Raw genomic sequence first — 11,793 nt, forward strand, 5'->3', positions numbered from 1 at the left:
ATATTGATTAAGAGATTCAATTGAATCAAGTTGTCTATATCTAAAATAAAATTCTCTTTTGTTCTTGACTAGAACCTCAAAATAGAGTCATAGAGTAATACAGCATGGAAACATGCCCTTCGGCCCAAACTGGTCCATGCTGACTATGGTGCCCATTCAGCTAGTTCCACTTGCCTGCATTTGGTCCATGTCCCTCTAATCCCTTACCATCCATGTACCTATCCAAATTTTTAAAAAATGTTGCTATTGTACCTGTCTCAACCACTTTCTCTGGCAGCCCATTCCATATACGTACCACTCTTTGTGTGAAGAAGTTGGCCCTCAGGTCCTTCTTAAATCTTTCCCCTCTCACCTTAAACCGATGCCCTCTAGTTTTCATTTCCCCATCCCTGGGAAAAAGACTATATGCATCCATCCTATCTATGCCCCTCAGGATTTTATACACTTTATCTTTATTCATCCATAGTTCCTTAATTGTACAAGCCTTACCCTTCACCCTAAAGGAACATAATGCCTCTGAAATCTTGTCATCACATTCTTGAATGCCACCCACTTGTCTGGCGTCCTTTTACCTGCAAACAGTCTACTCCAATCAACTTTTGAAAGTTCTTGTCTCATATCATTAAAATTTGCCTTACTCCAAATAAAAACTTTAACTTTTATGGAAGGCTTATCCTTTTCCATGACCATTTTGAAATTAATAGAATTATGATCACTAGACCGAAAGTGTTCCCTCACTTTTACTTCAGTCACCTGCCCTGCCTTATTGCCCGAAGTAGGTCTAGTCTTGCTCCTTCTCTAGTGGGAGATTCCACATATTGATAAAGAAGATTTTCTTGAACAAATTTGACAAATTCTTCACTATCCAAACCTTTTACACAACAGTAGCCCCAGTCAACATTTGGAAAATTAAAATCCCCCATTACTACAACCTTGTTACGCTTACATATACCTGAGATCTGCCTACATATTTGCTTCTCAATATCATTCTTATTATTGGGGAGCTCTACAGTACAATCCCATCTCTCCTTTCTTATTTGTAATTTCTACCCATGTATTTCGATTTTTCAGAATTATCTTCCCTCATTACAGCAGTAATGTTACGGAAGAAATCACCCTGCTTTTTACTGGATTGGAAGGGGGAGCTTTGCTGTAGTTTGCGTCAGGGATTCTGCTTACAGGCAATATTGCAAGTGCTTTGCTATTCACTGGAGAGAGCATTGGCATTAAATATGAAAGGTGCTATATAAACGCAAGCTGTTGTTATGGCAGCTATCTGCCAGTGCACAGTCAGTGCCTTGCAGCAACGGGGAAAAGGGTTGGGGAATAACTGGAGAATTCCGTCTTTGTGCCTTTTCATCCGCAAACTCCAATCAGATAAATACAGTCCGTGTCCAAAATTCGATAGTGGAAACATTTTGTGTTAGCAACCTCAGTGTTTAACCCAAAGTGATTCATAGCCACTATGGTAATGTTAGCAAACGTGGCAGCCTAGAATGAAACCCTTGTCACTTGGTCTGAATACCTAAAGCTTGTGATACTGGCCATATTGTTCCTGAGGGCATATATATTCACTGTGTGGACAGGGGAGGTTTTATTTGTATTTATTACTCTAGACGTTACTAGCTGGGCCAGTGTTTATCATCCCATCCCAAGCCACCTTGGAAAAGGTGTTGGTGAGCTCCTTTCTTGAAGCACAGCAGTCCATGTGGTATAGGGGATACCCACAGTGCTACCAGAGAGGGAGTTCCAGGATTTTGACCCTGCAACACTAAAGGAATTTGTAGCTCCAAATCAGGATGGTCACATTTGGAGTATTGTGTGTAGTTGTGGTCCCCTTATTGAGAAAAGGGTATGACTAGATGCTGTTCAGAAAAGTTTCATTTGACTGACACCTGGGATGCTGGAGGGTGATCTTACAAAGAAAGATTGGGCCTGTATCTGTTGGAGTTTAGAAGAATGAGAGGTGATCTCATACTAAGCAATGAGTTGAAGGGCTATCATAAGTTAGTGGGAACATTGCATGGAGGTGATAATCAGATCAGCCATGATCTTATTGAATGGTGGAGCATGCTCAAAGGCTTGAATGGCCTGCTTCTGCTCCAATTTGTTTATTCTTTTATTCATTCATGGGATGAGGGTGTCGCTGGCTAGACCAACATTTGTTGCCCATCCCTAGTTGCCCAGTAGAAGGTGGTGGTGAGTTGCCGTGAACCGCCGCAGTCCATTCTGTGTTTGGAAGAGAATTGCAGAATTTCAATGTGTGAATGAAGTGAGAGAGTGAGAGAGATCCTTGGACTGGGATAACGGGAAATTAGGAATGGCAGGGAGTCTGAACAACTGCCTGGTCAGATAGAGCAACCTTATCTACGAGAACTCCGGGTACAGATACCCAATTCCCTAGAGAAACAGAACAGAGTTATTTTTAATCTACTCATGGGATGTGGGACTTGCTGGCTAGATCCAGCATTTATTGCCCATCTCTAATTGCCCAGTGGGCATTTAAAGTCAACCTATTGCCATGGATCTGGAGTCACATATAGACCAGACGAGGTAAGGACAGCAGATTTCCGTCCCTGAGGGATTTCAGAAAACCAGAATGGTTTCTACAATAGAGATAGTAAGACCTGCCGATGCTGGGAGTCAGAGATAACGCAGAGTAGAGCTGGAGGAGCACAGCAGGCCAGCAGCAACAGAGGAGCAGGAAAGTTGACATTTCGGGTCATTTCTGAAGAAGGGCCCCAACCTGAAAAGCCAACTTTCCTGCTCCTCTGATGCTGTCTCACCTGCTGTGTTCCTCCAGCTCCACACTGTGTGTTATCTCTGTTTCTACAACAAATGACTGTTGTTGTACCTAGGTGTAACATGGTTATCCTTGGGCTAGCTTTTAAGTCCAGGCTGCAATTGCATTCAAATTTCACCATCTGAGATTTGAACCCACGCCCATGGGAGTCTAGATTACTAGTACAAGTCACGTTACTCCTACTGCACCACCTCTCAAATAGGATCCACAATGGTTAAAACATATAAGAACCTGAGGGGGCTGGATAGGGTGTATACTGGAACAGTGTTCAGTGAGAAGGTCTCAAATGGGTGAATAACTGGTTTAAAAATAAATGCTGGCATAATTAAGACGGAAATTAGGAGATCTTTTTTTCTTCTCAGAGAATCATGCGCTTTTGGAACTCAGAGAGCAGTTGATGTGGGGTCACTAAACCTTTTTAAGGGCAGTTGTAGGTAGATTCCTCACTTAATAACGGAGTCAAAAGTTGTCAGGGTATGGTGTAATGTATTTATTTTATCAACATTTTTATTGCAATTATTTTAGAGTTCGGATTTGAGCATAATGGCATGTGTCTGAAGGGGTTTAGTGATGAATTTGTAGGTAGTTCTATAGTCAGGACCATTAATTTTATAACAGTCTGAGAGAGAGTTCTTGGAGACTAATGGGAATTTGTTTACTTCCGGAGGTTTTCACAGTGAGCAAAGTTAACAGTTGTGCATTAAGTCTTCAGTTTGAAGGTCCAGGGTTTTTTTTTTCCTTTGGATTAGGGGAAACACTGATGGTATGGAATAGGCATTTTGGTTTCAGTTTAGAGGTTTGCAGGAGGCTTGGCTGAAGTTAGATGTTTAAAAATGTTGCTCCTGAGAACAGGAAGAGTTTAGAAATATTAAGAAATAGATTACTTCGGTGTAAAGGGTTTCATTTTAAAGCTTCAGACCAGAAGTGAACCTGAAGTCTGAGTCTGAGTCTGAAGGGGTTATCTGAAGCTGAGAAAATCTATGCTCAGTTATTTGAAAAATCTGGGAACAGGCTCAAGACTGAGAATTTAAAATGTTAAATTAAGTCTTATAGATGAGAAATAGTAATGAATTCTCTCTGGTGTGAGTACTGCAGATGCTGGAAAGTGCTGAAGAAACTCAACAGGTCTGCCAACATCAATGGAGAGAAAAAGTCAACAATTCAAGTCATAGAGCTGTACAGCATGGAAACAGACCTTTCAGTCCAACTCATCTGTGCTGACCAGATATCCCAATCTGACCTAGTCTCATTTGCCAGCATTTGGCCCATATCCTTCTCAACCTTTTCTATTCATGTACCCATCCAGATGCCTTTTAAGCGACCGGAATTGGACACAGTATTCTAAAAGTTGCCTCACCAATGTCCTGTACAGCAGCAACATGATGTCCCAACTCCTATACTCAATGTTCTGACCAATGAAGGCAGGAGTACCAAATACCTTCTTCACTATCCTGTCTACCTGTGACTCCGCTTTCAAGGAACTATGAACCTACACTCCAAGGTCTCTTTGTTCGGCAACACTCCCCAGGTCATTACCATTAATTGTGTAAGTCCTTCCCCAGTTTGCCTTATCAAAATGCAGCACCTCACATTTATCTAAATTAAACTCCATCTGCCACTCCTCAGCCCATTGGCCCATCTGATCAAAGTCCCATTATACTCTGAGATAACCTTCTTCACTGTCCACTACACCATCTATTTTGGTGTCATCTGTAAACCTACTAACCATACCTCCTACATTCACATCCAAATCATTTACGTAAATGATGAAAAGCAGTGGACCCAGCACTGGTCTTTGTGGCACACCGCTGGTCATAGGCCTCCAATTCGAAAAACAACCCTCCACCACCTCCCTTCAAGCCAATTTGAAATCCAATTGGCTAGCTCCCCTGGATCCCATATATTCTAACATTACAAATAATTCAACAATGTGGAACATTTTTGAACATTTTCTGAAGTCCATATAGCCAACCACTTACCGCTGTGCCTTTGTAACCTTTGACCCTTTGTCAGAACCCTTTCTGTTGTAGGATTACTGGATTTGCCCTGTAAAGGAGTGCTTTGGGGATTAATGGGATTGTATTTTACCATATATTGCAAAATCTTTAAGTTTTTGTTTTATGTAAATAGTTTGGTTTATTCTATTTTATGTTAATTTCTTTTGCATGATGAACCTCTGTTTTATTTTTAAAACCAAATCTGCAGAATAATGTGCTTGTGTCTTAGTGAGTGTTAAAACAAAAAAAAAATCTCTGAAGACAGATTTCTAGAATCTGACTTGTCCAGTAGTAACATCAGCTGGGATCATAAGAGGGTAGATCAGCCATGACTGTACAGAGTGGCGGAGCACTCCTAAGGGGCCAAATGGCCTACTCCTGTCCCTAATTTGTACTTTTATAGTCTGCTTAATATATTTCCAAGTCTGCATGGTTAGAGGCTTGGAGGGGAACTTATAGAGAGTGGCATTCTCATATATCTGCCACCCTTGTCCTTCTAGATGTTAGAGGTCGTGGGTTTGGAAGGTGCTGTTGGAGGAACCTTGCTGCAGTGCATCTTGTAGATAATAATTGTAAGTCACTTTGTGTATTAACAGAAAACGTCCTCCTCTACTGGTGCACATCAGTAAACAACACTTTCAGTTAATTTTGGAACATTCTTCCATCAGGTGACCTTGTGTGATGGGACGTCGAACATACCCTCGATTCATTGGTAGAGGCCTTGGGCAGCACCAGAGGTCAAAGGTTTTTAGGAATCACCTCTTCCTCCCAGAGAACCAGAGGGCAGCAATCAAGGTCACATGGCTACAACGTGGCTAAGAAGCCAAAATTTGACCATGAAACCAACAGGTAGGCTAGAAAAGCATGGAGGAATGAGGCAACATCTAGAAAGTTCTGTTTTGAACACAGCTCAGTATGAGGCTGCTAGTTTATTTTAACATCACACATCACGGGTAGGCTTGTAAAAAAAATAAATACATTCAGAATAAATATATAGATTTTTTAAAAAAAGGCTGACCCTCCAGGTGATGTCATTGACATCCTGTCAAGATTTTGAAGAGGGGTCAAGAGAGACCCTCTGAGGTATAACAGCAGAATCATTCTAGACTTCATTGTCCAAAGGCTGATTAAAAGGAGCCTCAGTCTCTGCCGAAATTCAAACTAAAACAAAGGAGCAGTCACACCACACCCTGCTCCTGAATTGTCTTAGGCTTAATTGACGATGGCAGGATTGCAGTCTAGTGTATGCATCGCACACATAACTCACAGCCACGCAAAAATCCAGCCACCCTCTGGATGGAGACGGTTGAATTCTGAAAATACAGTTTTCCAGTGGTTGGGGCGGTTTCGGTTGACGGGACTAGGGGAACCCATCAACAGTCAACGGTAAAAGAACCAGAGAGATAAGCCATGTTTTTTTTTTCAAATAGCCTAGCGAGTTCTTTCAGGAACAGCGGGTCAGAAAAAAGTCCGAAAGGGGAATTGGTTACCTACTGGACAGGGAGAAAGTAATGTAACACAAAGAACTGCAGATGCTGGAAATCTGAAACCAACAGAAAGTGCTGGAGAAACTCAGTAGGTCTGGCAGCATCTGTTTGGAGAGAGAAACAGAGTTAACATGGTGCCAAAGGAGGGAGTGAAAAAAAGATAGGCAAATAAAGGGCTTGCTGATGGTAAGCCGAGAGGGGGGTAAGTGCTGAGTAGGGTGTTAACGAGAAATGTGAATGGTAGAAAATGGGTTGACTGTACTGGGAGCAAGCCATGCAGAATAGGGATGTGGTGATGGGCAATTAACATGGAGCAGCGTGATCACGTTCTGAAATTGTAAACTTCGTGTTGAGTCTTTAAGGTTGTAAGGTACCCAAGCAAAAGATGAGGTATCAAGCCTCCCTGAAGCACTGCAGCCTGGCCTGAGACAAAAATGTTGGCCAAGGAACAGGGCAGAACAAGGCAACTAGAAGTTCAGTCAGTTTACAGATAAGGTGGATGTGTTTGATCAAGTGGTCATCCAGTCTGCGTTTCATTGCCCCAGTGTACTGGAGACCACATTGTGAGCTGCTAGTACAGTAGACTAGATTGTGCGATTGCATGGGAAGGTGGTTTTGGGGTATGGGGAGGTGTTTTGAGTTGAACAGGGTGTCCTGGAGGGAACAATCCTTGCAGAATATGACAAGCGAGGGGAAGGAAGGAGAAGATGTGTCTGGTGGTGAGATATGGCTGGTGGTGGCAAAAATGGCTGCTTACAGTCCTTTATATACGGAGGCTAGTGGGTTATAAAGTGAGGACCAGAAGGACTCTTGTTGTAGTGGGAGGGAAGGGAAGGGGTGAGGGCAGAAGAGCAGGAAACGAATCAGACACAGCTGAGGGCCCTGTCAACTAAATTAGCAGAGAGTCCTCAGTTGAAGATAAGGGTGGACATGTCTGAGTTTCTGCAGTAGGTGGCATCATCAGAATAGATGCAACAGAGATGGAGAAACTGGGAGAATGGAATGAAGTGCTTACAGGAAGCAAGATAACTGTCAGAGGGGGTGGGTTTGTAATGTATATTGGTAGTCAGCCTATCCCCAGAAATGGAAATAGAGACATCGAGGAAGGGAAGGGAGGTGTTAGAGATGCACCAGGTGAAGATGAGAGCAGGGTGGAAATTGGAAGCAAAATTGATACGTTTTTCCAATTTTGAGCAAGAGAGGGAAGCAGCACCAATGATGTCATTGATGTAATAGAGGAAGAGTTATGGGGAGTAACCCAAGTAAAAGGAAGAAAGTAATCTATGTCAGGCTTATGTGGCAAGGACGGGGGCAGGGATAAATTGTGTAGCTCTTTGAAAGGGTCAGGACAGTCACATTTTCTGTCCTACATCATTAGGATGCTGTTGAAATCTTTGTCGATTGACTATATCACACCATGGGGAGAACACAGTGGGATTAGGTTAGGGTTGACGTAGGGCTACGGGGAGAGAGCACAGGCAGTGAGATTTGTTTGAAATTAATACAAGACTATGGGGAGAGAGTGGAGCAGTGGGATCAGTTTGGGATCGACATGGGGCTATAGGGCTAGATGTGTGATCAGTTCATGATTGGTATGGTCTGGATGGCTCTAAAAAAATTTTCCAGTATGGACAAGATGGGCCTAATGGCCTGTAGTGAGCTCTCTAAATGAGTTAGTGTGGATTAAAAACTGCTGGTAAATGTGGTGCTAAGGCCGTGCCCACCTTTCCCCAAGGGATCACGGGGAATAGTCCCTTTACAAAATGGACATCCCAGTGTGAGGAATGAGTGAGAGGCGCCCTGGAGCATTGAGTTGAGCATGGAAGATGGCAAGGAGATTGAATTGATCAGTTTACAATGATGGATGGAGTCGGTTAGATCAACAAATTGGCAAGGGGAGATCAGATGAAAGGGGTGTGAACTTAAAACTAGTGTTAGTGCCCATTCAAACAAACGGTAGTGGACAACTGAATCCCCTTCCCCTAACTAATTGGGGGTCCACTCGATATTTGATCTGTCCACTCGGTTTAGGTTTTGTAGGGGTAGGATCACAGAAACAAGGCAGGTGGACCCAGTTTGATGACAATCTAACTGGATGGTGCCAGATTCGAGGGGCTGAATGGCCTCTTCCTGAATGTGGATGTGGGATAAAGAGGTGCCGATCCCTGGAACGCGGGAATCCAGACCCCTGGAACCAACTGGATGGGGTTCCAGGAAACAGACAGCTGGTCCATGAGCGCAAGGGGAGGTGGAGAATTGAGTGGCTCCCTCCAGCAGGCTTGGGGGCTACCTGATAACTGACTGCCCCCACTCCGCACACCACTCCATCCTCTATACCACCCACACCGCATTCCTAGTCCCCATTCCCTGTCTGACCTCCCTCCTGGCAATACATGAGGGTGCAAAGACCTGGCAAGGTTTGAGCCTGTGCATAGAGGGTGCCACATGGGAAGTGGGTGCCACTTCCACCACCCGTGGGTGCTCCTTGCCATGCCCACTGATTGACTGCATTCTCCTTCTCAATGATGTGGCTGTTCAGGTCACTAGCACCTTAATTCCACCCTCCAACGCTCCCCCCCCCCCCCCCCCCCTCCCCCCACCAAACCCCATACCCCAATCCCACCCCACTGAATGACTCAAGATGCCCACACATTCACCCCCCCGCCCCACCCCTTCCCAGCATCCTAACCCTCCCTTTTCTTGAAGCTTTCACTGACAGCATCGTCCTGTGGACTACGTATCCGTCTGTAGGGGCTGTCCCTTCCCGTTGCCCATGGTCACCAGCTCATTGCCCATCTTTATGGCCTTCTTAATATCTGGGAGATCGTCCACCAGCTCATGTAGAGATGGCTCCCGATACAAAGCAGCTGCAAGAGAAGGCAGGAGACAGTCAGAATCCAACTACAACAATCTGCATTGACATAGCCCCTTTAGCATAGTCAAAAATAAGCAGTTTTGTGGATTTTTATAGTAGCAGTTGTAATGAGGTAAGCCGATTGGACATCGTATAATCTGACTGCCCTGATTGGGAGTTGTTAATCTGGTCCAATCAGGGAGCCCTGGCTGACAGATATGAACAGCAGTATCAGCGGTTCTGCTCACTCTGAGAGCTGGCTCTGAAGAAGCTGGGTCAGTGTAAATAAAGGGGGAAACTTGATGACAGGGTACCCCAGCTTCGGTGAAGTTATTTCAGTTATCAAGTACATCTGACACCATGTGGGGACATAGTGGGCACATGATCCCCTCGAGCTACAACGTTAACTTGCAATCAAGTCCTTTCAAAACTGCTTACGATTGGACCCTTATTTTTGTTTCTCTCCCTTCCCCCACCCCTGTCTTTCCCAGGATATTATTCCTTGTACCTAACACCCAGTGAGAACGTCACCCGTGCCTTCTGTCTAATGGAGAACCCCGGCCCCAGTTATACACGATATCATCCCAAAGCATAGAAACAGAAGAAGGCCATTCAACCCCTCAGTCCAGTTCTCCCATTCAATGAGATCATACAGATGGTCCAAAAATCATGAAGCAGGGGTTCCTTATTCCATTGGCATCAGGTCATAACAAATATGAAGGGAAATTAAGGATAAAGAAGGAATTCTTTACAGTACGTACATGGAAATGAGGCCTGTGGCTTGTATGTGAAATAATTTTTCTGTTGTCTCCTTCTTCCCGTATGCCCTCTTTCCACTAAAGATACCCTTTTCATCAGGGTTGGGTCCATTTGACTGCTCCAGATGCCCTCCCTCACCATCCCCATCTGGTCACGTTTGTACATTCCAGTAAATATAGCCGTAGTTTGTGTTAACTCTCCTTGTAAATTAACCCATGATGTACAGGCATCACTGCAGTGAATCTACACTGCACTGTCTCCAAAACCTTTCAAATACTTCCCTTCATTTTTGAAGACCATTTTGGATTTGGTTTCCCCTTCTGTTTCCAATCAGACATTTCTATTTCTTACCAACTCATCGTTTTAGAGAAGATGTTGAAGCTTGATGGAAAGAAAGGCATATGTTGCTAAAGTTTTGTGTCGTGCACTCATCAGGGCAAATGCAAGAATGCTAAATTTCAAACCATCACAATGATTTATACGATGGGAAGAAAAGTTGCTCATTGGTCAGTAAGTCAATTCTGATTGACTGAGTCATTGCCATGGGGAAAGCAGTATTGTTCTATAGGCTCCAGGTAATTTAAAATAAAAAGTGAAATGCCTCAATTTATTTCCTTTACTTGTGGAGAATGGGCATGTATCTCACTTCTGGCAAAATCTAGGAAATCTGGCATTCTTGCTTTTTCCTGATGAGTGCAAGATGTTAAAAGCTTTGGCGAAATCTGTTCAGCAATAATTCTTTTTCAGCCGATGATTTGTAAATGGATGTCTTCCAAGTTTTGTGTCTCAGCCAACAGGAGCAGTGGGTTTTTCACTGATTCATGTCCACAGAACCCCTTGTCACCTCGACCGTGGAGCATCACTGTGTACAGACAGAGGCCATTCACTTCTGCACTGGCTCTCTGAGCATCTTACTGTCTATCATGACCTGCTTGTTAACGTCCTTCATTCTAATGAGAGCCGCCCCAGTCATAATCTTCACAACAAATGTCTCTCATCTCAGGGATCATTTTTCATCTAATCCCCATCTTGACATATCCTTCTGGAACTGAGGCAACCAAAGGTGGATGAGGTTCAAAGTAAGGCCAGCTCAGTAATTTATTAATGCCACCACTCAGATTTTGAACTCTGCACTCGTCTTTGTAAAAGAAAACTAGGCTCCAGTACACCTGCAGACTTTTTTTAAACATCTTTCCAAACTGTACCCCACCAAGAGTTGGAGGTCAAGTGTCCCCGGGGGAGGTGGGGTCTCTCCCTTAGGGGAAGGTTCACCTCAAGCAGCCATAAGCAACAGACAGCAGACAGCGTCCAGTGATGCTGGACAGGGATTAAACCAGCATTGGTCACCAAGGAGGTGTTGGCAAAAAGTATTCCCATTTAGCATCTCATGGAATTCCAATAATTGCCAAGGCATTTGTGAGTGGGAGAGAGATATATGGAGGATGAGAATAGGTGAGCACCTTGTAGTGGTTGCTTTACCTTCGATGAGTTTGGGAAGAAAATGTGCAGCCCTCTTAGTTTTCTTCACCCTGTTGCCTTTCATGGTCTCCCCTTCCTTGTTGATGCCGAGGTACCATGACCGGCCAGATTCCCGTTGTCGGTACAGGACTGAAGAGTATGTCACATAGTAATTCTCAAACACGGACTCCTTGAACTTGCATTCAGATGTGAAGTGCTCCTGTGGAGTTTAGAACAAGGTTAACTTCACGTTCTGATATCTGGTGTAGCATCTTTCCCCGGCTCCTTCACTTCGAGTTTTGGTTCCCATTGTACTGAAAAAATCAAATTCTCATGCTCACAGGCTTTAACTTTCACGCTCACAAACCCCCCCTTGCCCCCCCCCCCACGAAAAAAGCAGCCATCTGCACCCAGCGCAGCGCACGCCAACCCGCG

At 44.1% G+C, this 11,793-nt stretch overlaps 1 protein-coding gene across 1 annotated transcript in view; it reads right to left on the reverse strand.

The window, feature by feature from the left end:
* Positions 1 to 8,982: 8,982 nt before the first annotated feature.
* The window catches only part of LOC125487758 (fibroblast growth factor 11-like), a 48,364-nt gene continuing 45,553 nt past the window's right edge, over positions 8,983 to 11,793 (reverse strand). The window contains exons 4-5 of the mRNA XM_048620001.1: positions 11,380 to 11,578; positions 8,983 to 9,154 (exon numbers count right to left, since the gene is read on the reverse strand). Of these exons, the coding sequence (XP_048475958.1) occupies positions 9,021 to 9,154; positions 11,380 to 11,578 (333 nt within the window). The 3' untranslated portion in view covers positions 8,983 to 9,020. The remainder of the gene's footprint in view (positions 9,155 to 11,379; positions 11,579 to 11,793) is intronic.

The sequence above is a fragment of the Rhincodon typus genome, chromosome 45 (genome assembly GCF_021869965.1).
Source record: "Rhincodon typus isolate 14 chromosome 45, sRhiTyp1.1, whole genome shotgun sequence".
Lineage (NCBI taxonomy): Eukaryota > Metazoa > Chordata > Chondrichthyes > Orectolobiformes > Rhincodontidae > Rhincodon > Rhincodon typus.